This window comes from Gorilla gorilla, chromosome 2 (assembly GCF_029281585.2).
Source record: "Gorilla gorilla gorilla isolate KB3781 chromosome 2, NHGRI_mGorGor1-v2.1_pri, whole genome shotgun sequence".
Classification (NCBI taxonomy): Eukaryota; Metazoa; Chordata; class Mammalia; order Primates; family Hominidae; genus Gorilla; species Gorilla gorilla.
In genome coordinates, this window is record NC_086017.1 from 35,393,237 (window position 1) to 35,419,024 (window position 25,788).

The 25,788-nt window shown below is 46.2% G+C and overlaps 1 protein-coding gene across 3 annotated transcripts in view; it reads left to right on the forward strand.

The window, feature by feature from the left end:
• Window positions 1–25,788, forward strand: part of RARB (retinoic acid receptor beta) — a 767,532-nt gene that overhangs the window by 740,164 nt on the left and 1,580 nt on the right. For all 3 annotated transcript variants that reach the window (XM_055383341.2, XM_019023891.4, XM_004033753.5), the window contains 3 exons: window positions 9,960–10,136; window positions 22,934–23,138; window positions 23,955–24,113. In XM_055383341.2, coding sequence (XP_055239316.1) covers window positions 9,960–10,136; window positions 22,934–23,138; window positions 23,955–24,113 — 541 coding nt within the window. The remainder of the gene's footprint in view (window positions 1–9,959; window positions 10,137–22,933; window positions 23,139–23,954; window positions 24,114–25,788) is intronic.

Genomic DNA, 25,788 nt, shown 5'->3' on the forward strand with positions numbered 1-25,788 from the left:
GAGAGGCAGGAAAAAGAGAAGTGAGATAAAAAGGTAGGAGGTGTATGTTGGCTGGTCTAGGTTGTGCCAGTGGAGGGGCCATGAGGTGCTTTAATTTTTCCAAGTGGTTTTTGCATGTATTATGTTCACTGATGTGTATTTCTAACTTGTGGCATGTAATAGACACTCGGTAGATATTTGATGAATTAATATAACTAGAATGTTGTTCTGGCCTCTTTAAAAAGCTTAGGTTGCTCACCTACAATGCTAGAGTAAACATACTTAAAAAAAAAATCCAAATACCGTAGCACTTGCTGGTTTGGTGAATGGTGTGCTAGACAAAGGATAGCATGGGAGGTCCTGAAGATCAAAAGACAAAATAGTGATACCAGAAAGAAAAAAAACAGTGAGCGGCGGGGCTTTGCAGCAGTTCTTGGTGAGCATGGGGTGTAGTGCGCTAGGATGTTGGTGGTATCTGTAACACAATAATGGTGACCAGGAGCAGGCCCAGAGGGGCGCCCGTGGAAACTGGGACCAGCACACACCTAGGTGGCTTCTCAGATGAAGATGAGACTACACAGTTGGGTGGCACCAGCTTCTGAAGGGCTGGCACCCACCTTAAACAGACAAGTCTCCTGGCTAAGCTCAGAGACTTTGGCTCACCTGGAAGCAGAGGTAGAACCTTGAGCAGTACTTCTCAAAACTCAGCGTGCATCTGAAGCACCTGGTGAACCTGTTACAGTGCAGGTTCTGGTGCAGCAGGCATGGCCTAGGGGCATTTCTAACAAGCTGCCAGGCTGCTTATGCTGCTGGTCTGCAGACCAGACTCTGAAGAGCAAATGAGCTGGGCTTTGAGAAGCAACACCCAGGGTGGCACTCTGGGGTCCACCTCGCCCATTGGTGTCAGCCAGGAGAAACACTGGCATGTCTGCCAGGCCGAGGGAGAGGCTCGGCTTAACCTCAACCAGTCTTCACTGAGTTTGGGGAACACTGTCCCATCCCAGAGCAGGGACACAGGCCAGGACAAGACTGGACACTGTAAGGGAGCTTTCATTTTCACCTGGGAGAGAAAGTGGAATGTGACCCCATGTATCCAGAACAGAGGCCTGGAACCACACGAATGTACTTCAAGTCCTGCTCAGCCACCATCAGCCCCATGACAGTGAACAAATTACCTAATGTCTCTCAGCCTCAGTTTTCCCATCTCTAAATGGGAATAATGTGAAATAGTTGGGAGGATGAAATGAGACAATTTATGAAAAGCTGCTGTGATGGAACCAAAAAATATCTACCCAGCAGTGGAGTGGCAGAAACATCATCCAGACATGCACCTTCTACTGGATACGAACTGACCCTCCAGAGACCTGGCCCCCATGCTGGGTGCATCTGACAATACAGAAAAGTAACATGATGAATAACCAATACCAGAAAGTATGCCATTTATTTCTTTTAGAAATACTTACTAATTGCCAACCATTCAGTGGCATTTCAGGCCCTGTATTGAGCTGTGTATCAAGGTGAGGGCGTCTTGACCTAAGAAATGAGGGAACTCAGGCTGGCACAGTGGGAAGGGACGAAAAGAGAAGATGAGAGAAAACAGGTCCTGTGCAATGGTGGACTGTGTTGAGTTGAGAGCGAGTGGGAAGTGAGAATGGGAAAAGCCTGGCGGAGTCTTGAGTGCCACTTGAGGAGTCTGTAAATAATGAACAGTAATTGATGGTTGTGGTCAAAAATCTTTATTATTATCATTGTAATCATTATTACATCTAATATTTATTGAGCATTTACTATGTACTAGGGACCATGCTAAGTACTGTAAGTATACTAATTCTTTTATTCCTTATGAGGACTCTGTGAATTGGGTTCGTTGCCCTCATATTACAGATGCAAAAGCCAGGTACAGAAAGGCTAGATAACTTTCCCCTTGTCTCTTAGTCAACAAGTGGTCAGAGGTGAGACTTGAACCTAAACAGTCTGACTCCAGGGCAGCTCTTTTAACCACTATACTATACACAGAATCCCTTGAGAGGGTTGCCAAAAAGGGAGAATGGAAGCTGGGGCCATTGGCAGCATCTAGCTAGGAGGAGAGAGCTGTGACCCAGGGATAAATCAATCTTGTAGCTCCAAGAAAGTCAGAGGAAAAGAGATGAGAGTGGGGAGGTCTTCCTGAATAGAGGAGACTTTTGATCCAGGTCATGAGGTGAGCGACTTTATATGGCAATACCTAGGGCCAGTAACTGCTACATCAGGGGCCCCCTCCGCCTCCTCCAGGTGGTATCTTAGCATAGCCAAGTCAATGCCCAGACCCTGACTCACCTAGTAATCAGGTGAAACAGCTCCCACTCTAACCTGGAGGAGGGCAGGACAAACACAACACAACGTACAGCATTTGCCCCTCCTGGAACATGCGCCCTGGTGTGACCGGGATTCCTACAGGATGGCTCACATGTGAGGCATTGGCACTCCTGCGAGCGGTCCCTCACCACTGATGAGTAGAAGCTGGAGATATAAACCCCCCGGCTTCCTTATTCGTTGGGCAGGATACTCTTAGGTATCCTCTAAACCATGTCCCAGAGTTTCCCAACTAGATCGAGCTCTGACTGCCCACAGTGATGATCTCCGCTGGCCGCCTTCCTTCCCTGCCCACTCTGCTCTTCCAGTGCTTCCTGGGATCTCCTCCCACATAAACTATCGTGCATTCCAATTCTAGTCTCAGCCTCGGCTTCTGGCCTAAGAGAGAGAGGCTTCCCTGCAGGCCTCCAGGGCCCTTTCCTATCCACCCCAATATGGGGGTGAGTCACCCCCAGTCCTCAACTGGGGCCCACCCTCCTAAACACATTGTGGAGACTTCTTGTACCTCCCAGTCAGGCAGAAAAACAGAAACACGATTTTATCTCTAGAGCGTGGCCCTTCACTACTGGGCATCCTTCCAGAGGCCTGCTGCCCACCGCGTGGTGGAGGGCGCTCCGAGCCAGTCTTGCAGCTGACCGTGCTCTTCATTTGTACTATCTCTCCCCAGATCTAGCTGTGTTTTTATTGTGAGCCACTTAAAATCCTTTCTGGAAGTCGGTGGTATAAATAAATAACAGCAGCCATAACACATTCTCTGCAAGCTCTTAGTTCCGAGTTGAGCATTTTTAAAAAGAGCTTTTTTTAGACAGGCAGTTGCTTCCACGGCGAGAAACTTCCTGTCATCTTCACCAGAGTGGCATCCCTGTCAGATGCCTTTGGAATTAGTGGGCAGAGAGGAATAAGAAAGGCAGCCAACTGCGCATCTACAGATCTTTGAAAGAGTAGTTCTTTTTTCTTCCCTAATTAGGGTAGATTTGGGACAAATGGTTGGGTCCCAGGAGACCGCAGGAATGGATGGAAGAGGCAGAAACATATCCCCACCACCCCCACCTCAGGCCAGGGCAGGGCACTCACCCACAATCTTCAGAGCTAGTATCCCTGGGAAGGTTTCTACCCAGTGACCCTCCGCCGCCATAAAAGGAGACAGGGTGGATTCCCTGTGGAAAGGTGGAAAGCAGGAGAGAAGCTATTTATAGATGAGCTTTCCAAAATAGAATCAGGACTGAACCAGAGGTAACATCCTCGCTCTGAGGACGTGTTCTCCGCTTCCTTAGGGTGAACCCTAGTGAGTATCATTTGGGCTTTAGGGCCTCATAAATTCAAGCTCAACTCTTACCCCTGCTACTTAGGAGTCATGTGACTTTGGAAAGTTACATCATCATTTGTGCCTCAGCTCCTTCATCTGTATAATGGGAGTTTTAAAAACATCCACCTCCTGCCTGGAGGGTTCCATGAGAAAAATATCTGGAGCGCCTTGCACAGTTTCCGGCACAGAGGAGGCGTGCCGAATGTGCAGCTCTCCTCCTCTCCATCCCATCATAAATGTCTTGTCATTTTTTCTAGCCACATGCCCAGGTTCTGTAAACTAGCGTGGGTGTGACAGTGGGACAGATTTCCAGGTGGTGTAGCCCCCACCCCCAGCTCGTGCAGTCTGCTCCGGGCCGCCTCTGCTCCCGGCCTCCCACTGCTCTGCCGTGTGCGGGCCGCTCATCACCACGTGGGGCCTGGCGGGAGGTAAGCTGTCCTCCGAGGGGCTTGTGAATAGGAACTATGAAGATTTAAGAAGCCCTTAACCTGCTCAGAAAAATGACCACAAACAGAATTATTAACATGAAAGACTTTCCAGGAGACATACCATAGAAAAGGAAGGCTGTTTTGAGCACTTGTCATGGGTGGACTCGGTGCGCTTTTTGGAAACTAACATTTGCGATCAACCAGAGGAGTAGAACCTGGAACTCCGGGAGCTCGGGCTGCCAGGAGAGATGCATCAGGAGGGATAGAAGGTCAGTGGGGGCCACGAAACCCGAGTTCCAGTCCCCACTGTCACCTCACAGCTGTCTGACTTTGAGCCAGTTGTTAACTTAGTGAGCCTCCGTTTCTTGCTAGTAAACACACCTGTGCTGCCAGTATCACCCAGCAGCGGTCCCCAACCTTCTTGGCACCAGGACCAGTTTCATGGAAGAGAATTTTTCCATAGATGCTGGGCATGGGGATAGTTTCAGGATGAAACTCATAAAGGGCAACTTAGATCCCTCGCATGCGCACTTTGCAGTAGGGTTCATGTTCCTATGAGAATGTAATGCCGCCGCTGATCTGAAGGAGGTGGAGTTCTGGCCATAATGCTCGCTCCTGGCCACTCACCTCCTGCCGTGTGGCCCAGTTCCTAGCAGGACACCGACCAGTACCCATCCACGACCCAGGACTTGGGGACCCCTGACCTAGACCATTCTTTCATGTTGCAACAAACGATGACTGCATACCTACTGTGTTAGTTTCCTAGGGCTGCTGGAACAAAATAATACAAACTGGGTGGCTTGAGACAACATTATTTGATCGCATTTCTGGAGGCTAGAAGTCTAAAATCAAGGTGTGTGCGTGGCCACGCTGTCTCTGACAGCCCTGGGAGAGAGCCCTTTCTTGCCTCTTGTAGCTTCTGGCGTGGAAGGCAGCGCTTGTAGTTACATGACACCAATCCTCCGTCTTCTCATGGTCATCTTCTCCCTGTGTTTCTTCACATCGTCTTCTCTCTATGCATGTCAACCTCTGTCCAGATTTCCACATTTTTTTTTATAAGGGCGCCAGTCATACTGGATTAGGGCGCACCCTAATTACCTCATTTTAACTTGATTACCCCTATAAAGACACTATTTTCAAATAGCGTCACTTTCTGACATACTCGGGCTAGGATTTCAACACATCTTTTTGAGGAACACAGTTTAACCCATAACAAACAGTAACACCTAGTGAGTGCAGAACTGGAGTGCATGGATGTTACCTTTCCATGCTTGCCGCTCTCTGCAAAGTCTAGCTGGAGATCAAATTTTGTCACAAGTGTTGTGAGTATTTAGAAACCTCTGGCAGCACACATAAGACCTGATCTTTTGAAGAAAAATGTTCTGTAGGCACTGTGCTAAGTACCCACATTCTTCCTCAGTGATGGAATAAGGGAAAGACATTCCCAGCAAAAGCAATAGCATGAACATGGCACAGGGTTTCACAGGGATGGGGCTGGGTGGGAGGGAGGCAGAGCTAAGTTTGAGGAGGTAGGTCAGGGCTAGCTTCCTGGGGGCTTTGGGTGCTGGGATAAGGTGTGTGAACATTAGCCCTAGGGAGCCAAGGGAAGTTTCTAGTCATGAGAAAAAGCAGTTCCAAGAAGGTGGCCCCTAGCTGCTGTGTCTGGCTGGAAGCCTTCGGCAGGGACACAGGGCAGGGCTTCTGATCTTTCTCAGATATGCCCTGCAGCTCCAGAAGGCATTCGTGGCCCCTTCCAGCAGCTGGGACCACTCCAGGATTCTAGCATTTCTTGGACATCCTCTAGGGCCTTGGACTATATCCACCACCCCAGCCCTGCACGCGACCAAGGCCCCAGGTCTCTGAACCCCAGGAGTGAAGGGGCTGCAGATGGATAGATGGTCCTTTCCAAGGTCATGTCCCAGCTCAGGAATCTTAGACGATGGTGGTCCAGGAGCACGCCTGAAACGTGACCTCCAGGGGAATCCTGCGGCATCACTCCTGCTTTTAGCCAGGCTGCTAGGAAATACTCAAAAGATTCTAGAGACCCTCCCTACCTGCCCTCTCCCATTGCCCTTTGCTCGAAGCCCTCTCTACCCACAGACTGCACCATGCCTTTAAGATGACGCCCTCCTGTCTACCCAGAGCTACAGGGTGGCTGCCAAGCTGCCTTCTCCCCACCCGTTGGAGGCATCTGGTCCTAAGGAAAATGCTGCAGGCATGTTGGGGGCCTTCTCCTCTGTTCTCTTCTGTTGGGGGCAGACGTTCCCGAAGCCATGCTGTCATAGTGCCTAGATAATGTGTGTGTTGACCACAAAGAGATGTTGGCTGGCACATAACATTCTCTTCATAGCTGTGCTGGAGCTCTTGTAGCCACCTGATGGAAGCATCCAGAGATTCCAATAAGGAGGGAGATCACAGATGCAACCACAGGCTTTAGGAGTCAGGAAGTTCTAACCAGAAAGGAGAAATATGTGAGGAACCAGTAGGGAGGGGGTGACGTGGTGCAGTGGTGGGAAGCCTAAACACCCCAACCCAACTGTGTGGGTGAATCCCACACCCTCCAATTCGCCCGCGGGATCTTGCACAAATGATTGCACTTCTGTGGGCCTTCACTTCCTTATCAGCCAAATGGGGACCATAATAGTGCCTACCGCATGGGGGCGCTGTGAAAAGTAAAGAGAGTCAGTGATCGTTAAGCATGTAGAACAGTGCCTGGCACGAGGCAAGCCCTAGAAAAAGGGGTGGTTACATGCAAAAACATACAAAATGCAGGAATTGAATGTGGGTGACAGGGATGGTCTGCAAATTGAACTTGAAAGGACATCAGTCTCCAGGATGGTGGAAGGATTTCAGGCCTGAGGAAGAAGGAGGCACTTCCATGGATATACCCAACATTGCCACAGAATTTTAATTCTTTATTTCTTTAATGAAAATTTACATTTCCTTCTTAACTTTGAAAAAAAAGCCAGAACGCTTGAACAAACCACTGTAATACCCAGGAGCTGCCTCGAGTGGGATTTAAAGATGCTGGTGATTCCACTTTCCTTTATGGGTCTTGTTCTGAAAGTCCTGCCAGTCCAGGAAGGCAGCCCGTTGCAGCAGAGAACCAAACCAGCAGAAGAAAGGGATCCATTTGCGTGGCAAAACTTGCCATTTAATTGGATTTCATAGTAGGGTTGGGCTTTTCTGCTGCTTAAGATGGCCCTGGGGGGCCATGGGCGCGACCCTCCACATGGGCCACCACGCAGCATCCTGGGGAGGCGCCGCAGCTCCTGTAGCCCCTGCTGAAGAGGGGACCTCCTCTGGAAGCTCTGGCCAGACTCTCAGTTGGCAGCAGATGGAGGAGAGCCCCTTGCCCTTCTGGCTTGGCTGTTTTCCTCATCAGCCTGCCTCATACTCACAGCAAGGGTCACTCCTCACCACCCCACTTTCTGCCTCTCCTTCTCTGTTGGTTTTCCTCCCTGCACACTCAGAAATGCTGCTGAAAATCCACACTTCCCTGGTGCTCCCCACAGCCGCCTTCATTACCAACCCAAGCAGGACAGGGCTCTCCATTTGCCGCAGCTGGAAGATAATATATAAGCCATTTGAAGCCTCATGCCTATGAATCCAGCAGCCAGTATAATAAAACACCAGGTTATTTTGTGTTTTATTAACTGCCTCTTCCCTTCAGTTTGCATAATAGTGAGTTAGATTTACATGCCGTTAAGACGGCTGTGCATTATTTTTAATAGAAGGTACGACAGGCTCCTCTCTCTCAGCCCTGGCGCGTGATAAAGTTACCTCATCCAATGTTGATGAAGATTTCGTTCACACTTGCTGGGTCGGGGCAATGTCTTTTTTTCCAGATGGATACTCTATTGTAAAATGATTTCCCTCCATAAGCTTGACTCTCCGTCCCTCTCTTCCGTGTCATCTTCCTACGAACCGGATAAACTGCCTAATTAAATTTAATTACGGCCCAAATGGCCACACATCTTGATCTCATGTTCCCCCAAGTGTACTGTATTCCACCAAGGTCCTTGAGGAAGGAATAAAATAAATCTGGAGGATGCATGTCTACTCTCCACAAGGAATGTCGTGGAAGGCAAAGTTGACCACCATCGTTTTTACAGTGTCTGTGGCACCTCGTGCAAACTCTTCTTTCTGGCTTTCCATGCAGACGTTCAAAGCAAGAGCTAGTTTTATTCACTTCCTGTAGACTGATTTTAACTGAGGTGGGGAACTAAAGATATCAGTTTGAGAAACACAGTACCTCTCCTGAGCTGTTTACATTTGTCAGAGAACCAAACGTCAGCCTTTTGTTGGATAGCAAATTACATTTTATCTGTAAATATCTTAATATGTATTCTAAATGAAAGAAGCTTCTGCAAACGAAAGTAAAGCATCAGTGCCATTATTACCATCCTAAAATAAAATGATCTCTAACACCTAATAGCTCATATTTCTGGTTTTCTCATATATATCACCATCTCTTTACAGTTTATTTTTTGAATTAAAATTTAGATAAGGTTTACACCATGCAATTGGTTGTCAGTTTTCTCAGTATCTTAAGTCAGGTTTATTGCAGTATAATTTACATAATGTAATTTTTATCTTTTTTAAAGGTATAGTTTGATGAGTGTGATAAAAGTATACAGTCACATAACCTGACTCCAGTCAAGATGTAGAATATTTCCATTGCTCCAGAGAGTTTCCTTGTGCACCTGTGGTCAGTCCCCACCTGCCTTCCCGCTCCTGGAAAACCACTGAACTGTTCTCAATCACTATAGTTTTGCCTTTTCCAGAACGTCATATAAATGGAATCGTTTTGTGTATGGGCGTTTTATGTCTGCCTTCTTTGGTTTAGCATGCTTCCAAGGTTTATCCATGTTGTAGCATGTATTACAGTTTCCTTCCTTATTAACGCTACCTAGCATTTTCATTGCAAAGTTGTAATCACAATTTATTTATCCACCCATCAGTTAATGAGCATTTGGGTTGAGTTGTTTTCAATCTATAGATTTCTCTCTCCACTTGTTTTTCTCTCTTGCAATGTTCTTATTGAAGAAACCAGTTCATTGGTTTTGTGGATTTTCTGGCATTCTGGATGTTGATAGCTGTACCCACTTTGTGTAGTTTGCCATGTCCCTGGATTTCCTGAGGTTATCTAGAGTCTCAGTCAGATTCAAGTTTGATTTCTGGCCAGAATATTTCATAGGTGATGGTGTGTTTTTCCATCAGGACATCAGCATGACAGGTGGCATGTTTTTAAGAGATTAACAAGTACTGATGGTCAATGCTTAGAGCCATTCATTCATCAGAGTTAGAAAATGGTGACTCCTCATTCCTTTCTTGTTTGTTAGCTGGATAACTGCATACAGAGATACTTCCTCTCCTCTGTTACTTGATTATCCAGTGGTACAGGCATAAGATTTGAAGTGTTTTAAAAGGATGAATCCGGCCGGACACAGTGGCTCACGCCTGTAATCCCAGCACTTTGGGAGGCCGAGGCGGGTGAATCATGAGGTCAGGAGATCGAGACCATCCTGGCTAACACGGTGAAACCCTGGCTCTACTAAAAATACAAAAGGTTAGCTGGGCATGGTGGCACATGCCTGTAATCCCAGCTACTTGGGAGGCTGAGGCAGGAGAATCGTTTGAACCCGGGAGGTGGAGGTTGCAGTGAGCTGAGATCGTGCTACTGCACTCCAGCCTGGGTGACAGAGCGAGACTCCGTCTCACACACACAAAAAAAGGATGAATCCAGGCTAAAAAAAATGTAGCTGTCCCACCAACAACCTGCCTGCTGAAGGCTGACATGTCACCCCCTCTAATTGGAAACACATTGAATTTCTCCCCTCCTATAGAGCTTCCCGGAAACTGTATCTGATGACATTTTCTCTCTCTCCTAGAATTCCAGTGCTGACCATCGAGTCCGACTGGACCTGGGCCTCTGGGACAAATTCAGTGAACTGGCCACCAAGTGCATTATTAAGATCGTGGAGTTTGCTAAACGTCTGCCTGGTTTCACTGGCTTGACCATCGCAGACCAAATTACCCTGCTGAAGGCCGCCTGCCTGGACATCCTGGTATGTGCCTTTTTGAGCTCTCAATGGGTCTGGGGAGGGAGAGAGGGCACCGTGGAGGGGAGGGAGGGGACCAAGAGACATTGAAGATCTCCAGAGGAGGTTTTGAGTTTCGACTCTAGCACTCACCTGACTTAGTAGGTGGACTCACCTAGCCTCTGGCTCCTTATCTGTGAAATGGGCTGAATTCCCATCCCTCAGGCTCACTGAGGTCTGCGAGGCTCAAATGGGCTGAGGTTGGCAAACTCTACAGGTGAATGCTGGTCTGTTTTTAAGTTTACCCCAGACCCCCTGATTTTACAAGAAATAAAATCATCACATATGCTCTCAGGACCCCTGGCACCTGTAAGTTACTGAGTAATCATTGCCACTCTTCCTCAGGTCTGTTTAGCAAACAGGACACATAAACATTCAAGCTTCCTGTGCGACCACCACACACGGGGACCTCTCTCCTCCTAAGTGGGAGTGCGTTCGTGTGCTTAATTATAGTAACTGTATTTGCTTTGCAGAATGGTTTATACCCAAAGCTATGAGAGACCTAATAAAAAAGCAATGTTTTTATAGCACTTCAAAAGCTGATTTTACTTTCCCTGTGTTCTGATGCATCCCTGGAGGCCAGTCCCCCATCCCACTTTCTCCATGGGCCTCCCTGCATACATACGTCTAATGGGAGCTGCTCCCATCCAAGGAAACAGTCCCAGCCTGAAGCCCCCACCAGGGAAAGAGAGGGTGGACTTCCAGCCTGTGGAAGACAAAGTGTGCTGACCCCCTTACCCTCTTTAAGGCTCTAGAAGCAGTAGCGTGAGCAGGGCAGGGAGCCAAGGGGCATCAGGGATCCCCTTTTTACAGGTGAGGAAACTGAGGCCCACAGACGTGCTATGACTGAATATTTGCATCCTCCCAAAATGTATATGTTGAAGCCTTAATTCCCAATGTGATGGTATTAGGAGGTGGGGTCTTTGGGCGGGGGCGATTAGGTTTAGGGGAGGTTACAGGGTGGAGCCCCAAGATGGAATCAGTGCCCTTATGAGGAGATGAAGCCACCAGAGCTCCCTTTCTCTTTCTTGTGAGGATATAGCAGGAAGGCAGCTGTGGCCTAAGACGAGAGCCCTCACCAAGAACCCAGCCATGCCAGCTCCCTGACCTCAGACTTCCAGCCTCTAGACCTAGGAGAAGCAAATGTTGTTGTTTAAGGGGCCGGGTCTCTGTTATAGTAGCCTGAACTAAGACAGGAGGGCAGGGATCTTCCCAAGGTCACAGATGGGGGTGGTGCAAGATCGGGGTGGAGTGGGGTATACAGCCAGAGTGGCACTGGGATACCTCCAGGCCTAACAGGATGTAAAAGAGGATATGAAGCATAAACAGGAGCCCTTAGGGATAGCAGAGATGAGAGAGTTGTGGGCCACAGTGAGCTAGACCACCAGAGAGTAACAGAGACAATTTGGGCGAATCAATAATGATGTTAACAATGAGCTATTAGAATAATGAATGAAAATTACTGGGCCTTTTAATGCTTTCCTGACAAGAACTTAAAATGTAACACTCAGTAGAATTTCCCCTAAACCTCATAACACTTCCAAGATATTAGCAGAGACTGGAGTTACCACCACAGTGTCTGAGTGGTCTGTGAGGTGACTCACAGCAAATCAAGTCCACAGCAAGCAATGCTGTGTCATTCTGACAGCCCTGCATCACGCAGCTACCCAGCAGGGCCTGGAGCCTTCCCAGGCCTCAGGCTCTGACCTTGACCTTCTGCTTGTTTCTTAATCCTTCTTTTGTCTAGTTGCCAGATGATTACAGTTTGTGATACTCAGCCCCAACATATGGAGTGAGAGGTATGCTTTGAGATCCTCCGGGAAAGTGTCTTATTTCTGCACAGCCACACACTTAGTGATCAGGGTGCAGTCTCCACAAGATTTAAATCCCCTTCCTCAATTTAGAAATCCCCTTCCTGCCTCCAGCATCTCTCTTCCCACATCTCAGCTTACACTGAATCCTGCAGCACTCTTCCAGCCCCATGGATCCAAGAATTAGCCATTAGCCCCTTGGTAGAGTCAGTAGAACAGAAACCAATTTTTGTGACCTTGGTGAAGTTATTTAACTTCTCTAAGCCTCTGTTTACCTATGTACAAATAGAAATGCGAATCAACAAGGCATTAAATAAGGTAATTACTTAAATGGGATTAAATATATTAACAGCTGTAATACCTAGCACGTAGTAGGTACTTAGCCAATGATGTTGATGACAAGGCCAAAGCTGGGTTAACGTGGGCAATTTCAGCCCTGTGGTGGGAATCAGGAAACTTTCAACCACTCCTTCCTGGGCCATGGGGGTGAGGAGTCTGGGTTGGGGTGCAATAGGCCAGGGAGGAAAATGTCCCGATAGTTAAAGGGCAAAGACCTCCAATCATACCAGACAAAGCTCGAAGGAATACCCATTTGGCTCTAGGCAAGAGCTTGTTTCCAAGAATTTGTAGCAAAGGCAATTAATCACAAGATCCTGAAATTACACAAGTTCAAAGAGCATATTTTGAATGAGAATATTAACTGGCAGAGCTGTTTAGAAGAATCTTCTTATCTAAGTCATTGATATATGGATAGAGTGGGACAGAGTAACCAGGCAGATGGACAGACAGACAGACCCAGGCTGAGGTTATTCTCAGACCCTAAAAAGGAAACCCAGGCTGTCTCAAGGGTCACCAGCCCTGATTGAGTACCGCCTGTTCAGAGCCACATGTCTCGTGTTGTGTGTGGTCTCTCAACAAGACAAGGTAATACTTCCGACTGCACACCTGCCAGGGCTGGCACTTTCACAGGAAGATGCAGTCAGCTGCGGGACATGCAGCCGAGGCTCTCCAGGAAGGGTTGATTCAGAATCATGAGGTGAGAGTCCTCATAAGACAGGCAGACGGGGATGGAAGGCCTCACCTGTCCTGCCCTTGCTCACCTTCCAGGGGAATTTCCCATCCTAGCCTTTGCTCGGTGGGGAACATTTAGTGGGCAGCCCACAGCCGGGCTTCCTTCACGAGGTTGGGTCCAGAAGATTCTGAGGCCACACTTTTGAGTTTCATGTTTTCCCACAGGAGCCAAGTAGCCAAAAATGTCTCTATTAAGACAGGCAGCCTCTTCATAACCACTGCAGATGGGTTTTTTATGTTTCTTTCTTCACTCAAGAGTTGGTAGCATCCTAGGGCTGTGTTCAGGCAAGTGAGGGAGCCCCGGAGCAGGAGTGACCCCTTCACCTGGCTCTGCCCTCATGTTTCCTTCTCGTTCAATCTCCTTTGTCTCCTTTATGCCTTTTCTTCCACTCTCTCTCACCTGCCTCTTCTCCTCTGCACGTAATTAGGATCAAGTCTCTCTCAACTTAAAATAAAAATCGTAAAAACAAACCTTGAGGTGGTCAGACTTCGCTTTCTCTGCCTCTTCTCTCCCTCCACCCCTCTTCCCTCCCTCCCATCCTTCTCTTCTTCCTTCCGCAAATGTCTGTTGATGACCTACTGTGTGCCGGGGACTATTCTAGGCTCTGAGGAGGCAGCAGAGGGAAGCAAGCTAAAACCCCAGCCCTCATGGAGCCGACCTCCTCCTGGGGGGGACACAGACAGTAAGCAAGCAGATACATGGATTAGACAGCGTCTTACATGCAACAAAGGAGAACAGAAGCAGAATCAGGGATGGAGCACAACAAAGGAGGGCCGGGGCTTGTTTCTGTAGCTCAGACACAGGTGGCATTTGAAGAAACCTGAATGAAGAAACAATTTCCCAGTGTTTCCCAGAAAGAGCCAGGCCCAAGAAAAGACACTGATGGGAGGGGTGTGTGAGTCGTGGGGAGCCTAGAGAGAGTGGAGTTCAAAGGCCCTGGGGCAGAGGAAGCCCCGGCAGCTTGGAGGAAGTGAGTGTGCCTGGAGGGGAGTGAGCCAGCGGGGGCGAGACCTTAGATCCTGGAGGGGGGCCTGTGACTGTGCACAGATTCTCCTTCTTGGTGTCCTACAGAGTCACTGGGTTTTGAGCAGAGGTGTACCACGCTCTGACTTTTAAACGTTTGCCCTGTCTTGTCATGTAGCACTGCGTCAATATTGGTGGAAGTCATGATTCTCACATGTATTTACTGAGCACTTACCTCGTGGATGTGTGATGGCAGAGTGGAGAGTCCCTGCCCTGTTGGACTCTACAGTCAACTCCAAACCCGCCTGGCCTGCCCCTACTTTTGCCACAGTATTTATCTCCTCCACTCACCCCCCGCCCCCACCCCACTGCACGCAATCCTGGCTCCACATTGATCCTGCTTTCCCTTCAGCTTGCCCCAGCTGTTGAATGTGGGCTCTGAAACTAGCTTGCCTGGGTTCAAAATCTGGCTCTGCTGCTTACTAGCTGTGTGACCTTGGGAAAGTTACTTCCCTCTCTGAGCCTCAGTTTCCTCGTATTTACAATGAAGATGGCAATAGAAGCTTCCTTTCAGGCTCTAGAAAGCATGAAATGAAGTGGCACGTAGAGCTTGGAACAGTGTGTGGCACCCTACAGGCCTCAGTTATGCTGAGTATTATTGTTAAGTCGCACTATGCCCTCAGGGGTCCTGTTATTGTCCACATTTTGCAGGTGAGGCAGCTGAGGCCCAAGGGGAAGCCAAAGACCCGTAGAGCTCCCTGGAAGAGTTTCCAGCCTCTGGATAAAGGAGGGCAAAATTGCTTTTGCAAAATAGAAAACCTTGAACAATTTTCGGATGAGAAAATGACTTGCTTTGCCAGGGTTTGTTTAAAGACTGTGGTGGAGAATTCATTAAGTGCTGTATTTTTTACAATGAAATTAAACCATGTGGGAACACAGCAAGGGATAATGATTCACTTGTGATTCTGAAGACAGGGTTTTCATATCAGCCCCGTGGGCAAATGATGGGGAAAGCTGGTATGCCACAGTGATGCGTGGGTGGTGCAACCAGACCACTCAGCAGAAGCAGCGAGAGGGTCCTTCCTTCCTGGACGGGGGCTCATGCCATCTTGCCTCTGCCGGGGTTGCCCTTGTAAAAGAGCCATTGCCTATGTTTCTCAAAGCTGGAACTTCAGAAGCGGGACTGATTGTATTTGTCAACACGGGAGAAAGCTCAGAGAGGGGAAGTGACTTTCCCCAGGTCGCGCAGCTAGTAAACAGTGGAGCTACATGTTGAACCCAGGCAAGCTGCCTTCGGAACCCACATTCAACAGGTTGGGCAAGCTGAAGGGGAGCAGGGTCAGTGTGGAGCCAGGACTGAGTGGGCAGGATGGGTGAAGGAGGTAAATACTGTTGTAGAACTGGGGGCAGGCCAGGCGGGGTTGAAGAGCTTGACTGGAAATTCTAGCTGCCCATCTGGCCCAATTCACAAGGGCGCCTCTCTCTGCTATATCACCTCCTGGCACTGCCTCGAGCCTCAGTCAAGCTCTTTCCTGACTCAGAGCCTTTTTACATCCCATTCCCTCTGTCTAGGTTACCCACCCTCTTCTCCTCATGTTCTTCCTGGCCTATTCCTCATCTCAGCTGAAATGCCGTCATTTCAGAAAAGCCTTCTCCGACCAGCCACCCGATTCCTCCCTCACACTGCAGGTCTGTCCCAAGCTCTTAAGGCATAGCGTAATGACAGGTGCATTTCCCAGCAGCTTCTCCCCCAGTCTGTTGTCTCAGTGAGAGCAGGAACCATCTTAGGGTTGGTCGCTGTGGCAGGGTTCCAGGCTCAAAAGGGGGATTTAGTGAATATTTGTGAATGGATGAATGAGCAAATGAATTAAAAGTCAAAATTCAAATTCCAGCATATATGCTGCTTTTGGAATATCACGCCTGTTAAGGCTTCAAGACTTAATGTCTTTCCCTACAAGACACATGGCTTCCTGAGTCCTGCCACCCACTGCCCTTACTGCCCCCAAGGAAAATATTCCCATGCCAGTCACAGCAGCACCTTCCTTCTGGTGACGCAAAAGTGACGGCCTGTGTGACTTCAAAATGTGATTTGTGGCTCCTTGAGGCCCTGGAGACTGTGCAGCTGTATAGCCATGGAGGGCCGTTCCCATGTGAACCTGTCCCTCCCTCTCCCCTTCCTGGGGACTCAGTAGAGACAAGAGCCCAGGCTGGTGGGGAGCGAGCTCTGGGCTTAAAGACCCACAGCCTGAGCTCGGGCTTCAGCATTGCGCCTGGGCGTCTGTGCCATCACAAGGAGGCCCTGGGTCTCTCCTAGCCTCAGCTTACCCACCTGTAGATGTGGCACGATTACCCCATGTGGCACCAGGAATTGCTATGGGGTAGCCAGTGTAGCGGTTAAGAGGGTGGGCTTTGCAGTCCAACTCCCTGGATTCAAATCCCAGCTCTGCCATTTAGGAGCTGAGTGAACTTAGGGAAGCTAACTGACCTCTCTAAGCCTCAGTTTCCTCACCAATTGAATAAGTAGAATAGTAGCTCCTCCCCGTTCAGGTTGCTGGAATAAAGAATTGAGTTAATTAGTTCCTGGCACATAGTAAGTGTTCCTTTAAATAAGCTGTAATCATCAGTCTTGAGTAAGCCTAGGCTGCCTTTATGAAGTGTTGTGTCTGAGCTGCTAGGCAATAGCACCTGGGGCTGTGCTGTCTAGTTCAGCAGCTGTGAGGCAGCTGTGGCTCATGAGCACCTTGAAATGTGCCTGGTGTGAAGTGTGTATTGCAAAATAAACACTGTCTTTTAAAGACTTAGTATTTAAACATGTATGATATCTCCTTAATGATTTTTTTGTATTGATTACATGTTGAAACAAAAATAATTTGGATATCTTAAGTTAAAATAGATTATTAAAATAATTCCATCTATTTCTCTTAACATTGCAAAACAATGGCTGCTAGAGTACTGGTCTGCAAAACAGAGACAGTAACAGTAACGAGGGACTCCTGCTGCTTCTAACATCTGTATTTTCTCCTCGGTTAAGGCAGGCTGGCTACAGGTCCCATTGGGGAAAACATTTTGTTCCCATGAGCTCATCACAACAGGCACTATATGCGCTGCATGTGTCTTTGTTATTAGTATCACCACTTAAACATTGTTACTAGTATCACTACTTAAACATTCCCACAGGCATATGGGGATAAATTGTCAAATCAGATCAGGATCTGCCCACATGTTGCCAAACACAATCAGTGTAGAGTGACCAAGATGGTTGAGCAACCTGAGCTTTCTCCTTTGCCTGAAAACTGGGCAACCCCTTGATGCCTCCCTCTGAGGTTTACAAAATAGAAGAGAGTCTGATGAAGGAATTCAGTTTATTCATTCAATAAATATTCATTAACCACCTGCTGCATGGAGGACATTGTTCTAGATATTAAAGACACAACAGAGAGCAAGACAGGTAAAGAGCGGTCTCATTCTCAGAGCTCACATTCTAGAAGGGAGATAGGCCAGGAAACTCAGATCGTGACAACTGCTATGAAGAAAAGAAAACAGGGTGGTGGTTTGCATAGTGAAATACTACACAGCAGTGAAAAAGAATGAACTATTGCTGTGTACACTCATATGGGTGAATCACACAGAGAATATTGAGTGAATAAAAGCAGACACAAAAGAGAATATTCTGTATGATTCCATTGATCTGAAGTTCAAGAACTTGCAAAACTAACTTGTAGGAATATAGGTCAAATAATGGTTACTTCTGAGGAAGAGGTTTGATTAGGAGAAGTCAAAGGAGCTGGTAGGTGCTAGAAATATTCATATCTTGATCTAGGTAGTAGTTGCACAGATATATGGTTAGGGAGAATGCCTTAAGCTGTACTCTTGAGATTTGTGTACAGCTCCAGGCATAGGTGCTATATTCATTATCTATTGCAGTGTAACAAAATACCACAAAACTTAGCAGCTTAAAACATAAGCATTATTATCTCCCATAGTCACAGTGGGTCAGGAATCTGGTACTGACTTCATTGGGTGGTTCTGGCTCGGTATCTGTCATGAAATAGCAATCAAGACCCTGGCCAGAGCTGCAGTCATCTAAAGAATTCCAGAGGCTGGAAGCTCTCCGCCTCCACAATCGCTCATCACATTTGTCTAGGAATTTAGTGCTGGTTATTGATGGGAGGACCCAGTTGCTTCCTCTGTGGACCTGTCCGTGGGGCTGGTTAACTGTCCTCTTGAAATGTCAGCTAGCTTCCCCAGAGCAAGAGATTCCAGAGACAGCAAGCAAGATGGAAGTGACAGTGCTTTTTGTGACCTAGTTTCAGAAGTCACACACCATCACTTTCACCATATTCTATTTGTGAAAAGCAAATCATTAAGTCCAGGCCACACTCAAGGGGAGGGGAATTAAGCTCCACCCCTTAAAGGGAGTAGGATCAAAGAATTTGCACACGTATTTTTAAACCATCACACGTTATACCTCAGTTTTAAAACAATGTTATTTCTTATTCCAAAAACCAAAAGGGTGGTGGGATAGAAAATAATGGGTTTTTGAAAGCATTTTCACTGAGGCTTTAGAGGAGGTGACATTTAAACTAAACTCTGAGAAAAGAGCCATGTGAAGATCAGGGAAAAGCACTGAAGCCAGAGGGAAAAGCAAGTGCAAACACTTTACCTCAGCAGTGAGTCATCGAAGCTTCACAAAGAAGATCAAGATGGCCAGAAGTTCATGAGCAAAGGAAAGGAGGAGTGGTTGAAGTTGGCAAGGTAGGGAGAGGCCACTGAGGCCACAGAAAGAAGTTTGGATTTTATTCTGAAGGTGACTAGAAGCCATTTGAGGAGTTTTCTCCTCTGATGAACATTTTGGACAACATGCTCTGGCTGCTGTGGATTGACTGCATAGTACTCAAGCAGGAATAGAAATGAAGGATCACTTCAGAGGCCCTCACCGTAAAAGAGGCGATGGCAGCTTGGTGGACAAGTCCCTGGCTCTGCCTCTGGGGTCCCACATCATCAGATTCTTCCAGGGTTCCATTATCAAGCGGGCCTCCCCCAGGACACACACTGAACACACGCTCCCATCAAAAGCAATAGAGAGATGCACAGTTGTCTTTGCTGATGGCAGGAAAAGAAGGCTCTTTTTGCCCTGAGGAGGATCAACTTTGACCATCAACTGGAGCTTTGTGTTGTCCAACAGGGCCCTGCTTTGGTTGGTGAGACAGCCTGGCCTAGGCTATTTTTACCCATCTCGTGGGGCCTGCATGCCGGTCTTTCCAGATAAGATGCCTTCCTTTCAAACAAAGAGTGTTTTAATCCTGGAGAAGTACTTGGTGGTTGCCACTGGCATTTGATTTTAGTGTGACAAAATGAAACGACTTGGGTTCTCTCCAGAGACAGAACCAGCCGGAAGCAGTGAGGAGGATGCCTGTTTCACATGGGGGCCATCCTATTTCAGGCTGGGGCCGGGGCAGGGAAGGGAGGCTCCTCAGATAAAAGAAGACATTGAGCAGTCTTCCTTCTCAGGCCATGTGCGTTCCTCTCTGGATGTACCAGTTGTACTTGGTTTCAGCTTTGAACTTTCTAGGAAGAGAGGCAACAGAACATAGTTTAAATGACTCATCAGAATCCAAACACATTCTAACTTTTGAGGAAGAAAACCTTTTCGAATAGAATAGTTAGAAACATTTGAGGGCTGCAGTTTGGATATGGATTTCTAAGTGAGTTATTGGCAATTTGCAATGTCCTAAATCCTGGTCTTTTGTTCCTTTCCGACAAATCTCTGGATTCTTTCATTTTTGCAGGGGACGGATCTCATGCATTCATTTCTTGGCGGCATGTTAAAGCTGCAAAGATTTATTTAGTACCCATTTGATTCCAGACTAGAAACGTATCCCAGGATTTGGGGCCCATAAATATTGAGCATACTAACTTTGTTGTTGTGGTGGTTGTTGTTGAGACGGGGTCTCACTCTGTCACCCAGGCTGAAGTGCAGTGGCGTGATCCCAGCTCACTGCAACCTCCCCCTCCCAGCTCAAGCGATTCTCCAACCTCAGCCTCCCCAGCAGATGGGACTACAGGTGCGCTTCACCAGGCCTGGCTAATTTTTGTACTTTTTGGTAGGGACAGATTTCACCATGTGGGCCAGGCTGGTCTCGAGTTCCTGACTGCAGATGATCCATCCGCCTTGCCCTCCCAAAGTGCTAACTTTGACTGTCACTTGATAACTCCCTGCACAGGCAGTATTTCCTAATGTTTCTCCAGGTAGTTGAAGGAACATCAGGCTGGGGATTGGAAGGCCTGTATTCTAGGCTCTAGCACCATTGCTTGTGTGACCTTGGGCACCACATTTTACTTCCCGCTTTCAGGGGAAATGTGAGGCTTTATGCCCAATGACCTCTGGGTTTTCTTACTGCTGTGACATTGGGAATGGCTTCATACCCCATCAGTTACCAAGATGAAGTGAAACAGGTCAACCAGTTGGGAAACCAGTGGAAATGGCTGGGCTAGCTCAGAAGGGCCCCTGGGCAAGTATCTGGGAGGTGAAAATAACGACCCATCAAATGAAGAGAGATCCTGGTAGTGTTTTGAGAACTACTCACATTAACGATCAGTTGCTAATTCACTATGCCACTTGATCATATAGTAGGAACATTAAGAAGTTTGAGGACATGTCCTGATTTAGATCTCTCTCTACCACCCCTCCCAATATAAAATGAAGTTTCTGTTTCCAGGCCACAAGCTCTGCACCCCTCTACAGCACGCAGGCCACCGTGAATAGTTATGCAGTTATGTGCTGCACAAAAGTGCCCAGTAAGGCTGATATCGAAATCAGTACTGGGCTAAAGGTTATCTAACCTTAGAGAGGTGTCTAGGTTTGACTATTGGCATGGAGAGAAAATGAGGCAGCTATGGAGCAATGGTTAAAAGCACGGGTTCTAGAAAAAGCTGAAATCAAATCATTCTACTATCTTATGTGACCTAGCATAAGCTATTCAGATTTGTTTCCCCAGCTAATAGTAACAATTCATGGGTTGATAGGAGAAATAATATACTAGTGTTTAGTATGGTACCTAGTAGGTGATCAATAAAACATTAGCTATTACTGTATGTTAGGGATGAAGAGTGCTTACTCATTCAGTTTTCCTCTCGGAGTTTTAACCAATAAGACACTGAAGTCAGACTTTTAAAAATACATACCAACAGAGGCGCTGCTGCACCCTCACTCTATAGGATGTCCTGGTGCCTTCCTCCTCATCCACGCTGGAGTCCTTTGTGTAGGGAGAAGGCTGGCTCCTAGGTCACTGCCTTCTTGGAGATTTAGAGAACCCAAAAGCATGTGACCATTGCAGTACAACTGTCCCATCATGGTTCATGTGGTCCAGTGGGTTTGAGGCTCTTGTGGGATCCACCACCAGTCGGATAGGACTGTCTTCCCCATGGGAAGTGTCCTGGTCCCAAACCCCCAGTGTTTCCCTGACAAGATGAGAGATTTGACAGAAGTTTTTCTTTTAGGAGACCTGATGGGAATATGGGCAGGATGGAGAGGGCTTTACTACCCCTCCTAGGTAGAGGTCCTGTGTCTTCCTCAGAGGCCACTCCTCTCTGCACATGGCCATGTAACAGGAATAATGCAGGCCTTTCTGATCACATCTGCCCTCCTGTAGGTTGACACTGAGGTGGACATTCACAGGACTATACCCAGTCAAATTGAGTGCCATTATCTGGGAAAAACTCTCAACTTCTTCAACCTCCTGAGTTATTCACTTTTGTCCAGGTGGGATTTACTTCTCTCTGTGCTTCAAGCAGCTCTGAAACTTTTTCAGAGGGAAAAGTCAAGTATGGAAACCTGGTCAGCAGAGACCCTTTATTGTTGGTGCAGAAATGTGGTTCTGGGTGGGGAAGTGCTCTGCAATGCACGGAGCTCCTTACCAGCATTTAGGCTTCATAGGGCAGTGGAAACATGAACCAGGATTGAGTATCTACAGAAGCAAGGCATTTGTAGTTTGTTTTGCTCTGAGTGAGGCCTAGAGGCACAGGGCAGTGAGCAAGAGTCTCCTTAGTAGCTAGTGCCCCAGGGGGCCAACAGGGTTATGTGTCAAGCATACACTGGGGGGGATTGGGAGACTCTGGCAGAGTGACTCAGGCTTTTTGCCTGTAGAAATCCTGCCTACACTTTAGGGTTTGGTTGAAATGCCACCTCTTTATGGATCTGCCCTTGATTTCCTCTTGGCTATTTCTGAGCTTTCCTTTTTCTGAACTCCCTAGTACCTTGCTGGTTTCACTCATGTCCCTTGTATTACAGCTGTCTGTGTAACCATGTGATCAGAGGCATCATGGGAGAGAGAGCCTAACTTCGGTTTGAGTCAGATTCAGTTACATGTTAACTATGTGACATTGGGCACATCACCTAAACTTTCTGAGCCTTAAGTCCTTCATTTGTAAAATAAGAATAATATTCACTTTACCAAGCTGTTTGAAAGATTGAATGTAGGGTATGTACAAAACTTGATATATACTATGCATTTAATAAATTGTCATTTATTGCAGACTGTAAGCTCTTAAAAAGTAGAATCTTATTCATCTTTTTTTTTTTTTTTTCCTCCAGCACCTGGCACAGTGCCTGGGACATAATTAGGTACTCAGTAAATGTTTATTTGAGTCAAATAATGAATTACTTTTAAAAAGATATTTCTCAAAATTTCTTGTGTCCTGTTTAGTGTTTCCTAAAAAACTTTAGCCCCTGGGTTTTGACTTTTGTAGTCTCTTAATGAAAGAGCTAAAGAAGACATTCAACATGTGAAAGGGGGACAGACTGCCCCATGTGATGTAAGAGCTCCTTGGAAATCTTCATGTTATTTCCTGCTTACATCTGATTGACGATTTCAGGACAGGATGGCTTAGAACATCCATCAATTTTTTTTTCCTTCCAGATTCTTAGAATTTGCACCAGGTATACCCCAGAACAAGACACCATGACTTTCTCAGACGGCCTTACCCTAAATCGAACTCAGATGCACAATGCTGGATTTGGTCCTCTGACTGACCTTGTGTTCACCTTTGCCAACCAGCTCCTGCCTTTGGAAATGGATGACACAGAAACAGGCCTTCTCAGTGCCATCTGCTTAATCTGTGGAGGTACCAACTATGTAGAAAAGCCTCATGAAATTCCATGAAGAACAGTTTATACTTGTAATTTGTGAAAAATTCCTCATTTCCCTTTTGGAGTTGTTTTACATGGGAAAACATGTGAATAAAGCCAGGCATACATGCCTGGTTTCACTGTATTTTTCCATGTTGTTACAAATTAACTAATGGTATTTGGGATCCTTCTGCTCAGAAAGAAATCCCAAAAAGCTATTACTCCAATTGCCACAGATTTTTTTTCTTAAAGGCAGGATCACACTATTGTAAAATGAATTGTCTGGGGGCGTTTGAATGATGACAAGGGACTTGTATGTGCTGTTTGTTATCTAGTGGGTAGGCATACAAGTATTTGGCTGGGCCCTCCCACCAACCCTCGCAGGACTGGGATAAAATTTAGCTTTCTTCTTTGTCTTTGTAGTGACCCCTACTGGCCTATAGGAGGCTGAATCGTAAGTGGTTAAAAAGTAATGGTTTTAATTAAGGAGCAGATTTATTTTATGCTAAAAAACCATCCTGCTCAAGATTTGTTTTAATTCAGTTCGGTAGTGACACCTTCTGGTCAAAGGAGGTAATTCTTTCCCTGGGACAAAAGCAACCAGGCATCAAAATGTTTATACTACCAAGGGGGGGCGATTTTTTTTGTTTTTCAAGTATCACTGCTTAAAGCAACTGCGTAAGTCTGCAAATTTGTGTATGTAATTGAATTACCAAATTAATGAACTCATAACAGTAGGAATAAGGAAACAAGGAAGAGGGGAAAAGGGCATAAATCCTGATTTTGTTTAATACTTTATTCCTGGTATCTAGACCGCCAGGACCTTGAGGAACCGACAAAAGTAGATAAGCTACAAGAACCATTGCTGGAAGCACTAAAAATTTATATCAGAAAAAGACGACCCAGCAAGCCTCACATGTTTCCAAAGATCTTAATGAAAATCACAGATCTCCGTAGCATCAGTGCTAAAGGTATGTCTTCGTGCTCTCAGTACTGTAGTCACACAGTGGACTTGAGGGCCTCACCAGGTTGTGTCGCTTTATTCAATTGAGAATGTTTAATGGCTGCTTTTAAAGTCTTGGAACTCATTTCTCATTGAAATCAAAAGGAAATAGTATCCCTCCCCCTTCTAAAAAAAAAAAAAAAAAAAAAAACCACACACACACCTCAAATCTTACCCTATTCAATTATCTTAATGATTGAGAACTTTAAAATTCATGACTGATTAGAAAAACATTGTTTTCAAGAGAATGTACTAAAACAGGCTAATTCTCTAGGTCCATACATTTAATTCCAGCTTTCTACACATCTCTGGTTTATGTTACCTTGACTCCAGTTTTTCTTGAATATCTAAACCTTTGTTAGTTTCTCTCAATCACTTTAGCCATTGCTCTTTTGTATATAGGCATTTTCTTCTGCACACTTCTAAGCAAAGGAATTCTTGCCTAAGAGGTATATTCTTTGCCTGGTGATTTTCTGTTTATGTAGCAACTCAAGCAATTAACAGAGGTGCCTAGATCCATATCACAGTTGAGTGTTTAACAGTAAGGTTTTTCTATGTAGAGAGACAACTCAGCAGCTATCCCTGGTACCAAACGGGCTATTGTCATTCTCCTTTCCCTATCAGACTGCTTACTCTGTCTCTGAAGATGTTTGCTAGCCAAGGAATAAACTCTGTATTTCAGAAAGTGCTTAAAAGCACAGGGAACTTGTTTGACAAGCAGTCTTAACTCGAGCTCCTTCTAAGAGGTCTCCTCGATGAGCATTCTGAATTCATCCTTGCATGGAATTAAGAATAGAAGTAAACAGCAGATACCAGTGTGGTTGTGAATACGGTATCTTTGATTTTTAAAAATGATGCTGTTTAACATAATACTATCATTCTGTATAGATGACTAGACTAGTGATATCTAATAGAATTTGCTGCAATTACAGAAATGATCTGTACTGTCCAGTTCAGTAGCCACCAGACACAAGAGGTTCTCGAGCACTTGAAGTGCGGCTTATGCAACGGAGGCACTGTTTTTCTCATTGTATTTAACAAATTTAAATTTAGCTACCTAGTGGGTATTGTACTGGACAGAGTGCTGCTAAATCAAGTTGTCAATAGTCACTGCACATTGTGAACTCCTCTGTTTGTGGGTAACTGGCATCAACCTGTCTTTTTCAAGATACACTTCTTTCATCGGGAACTTCTCTTTGTAAATTGTTATTTCCTGAAACTAAGACATCATATTTAAACGTCACCATATCTCAGCTGCTTTTCCACAAAGTAAAAATGTTTTAATGGTGTAAAATAAGGATAGCCTCTGGGAGGCACTGTTTGCATAATTTTCTGTTATCAAAAGGAGCAATCGTATCAGTTATTGCTTGCATAAAAGACGAACGAAGTTCTAGCAGACCATAAAAAGACCCTCTCTATCAACATACTGTGAGTCTGAGCTGGCTGAGAACCCAATCTAACTTTGCAATAAACTAACATGATTTTTGGTGGATGCAGTTCCCATTCCAAATACATTTATCTTCGTATTTATGAGTGTGATAGTAATCGATGGATCTTTTTCAACAAAAAGCCACCTGATATCTACATTTCATAACTCCTAAGCAAGAATCTTAGGAAACACCTCTGTTAAAATATATGAAAAT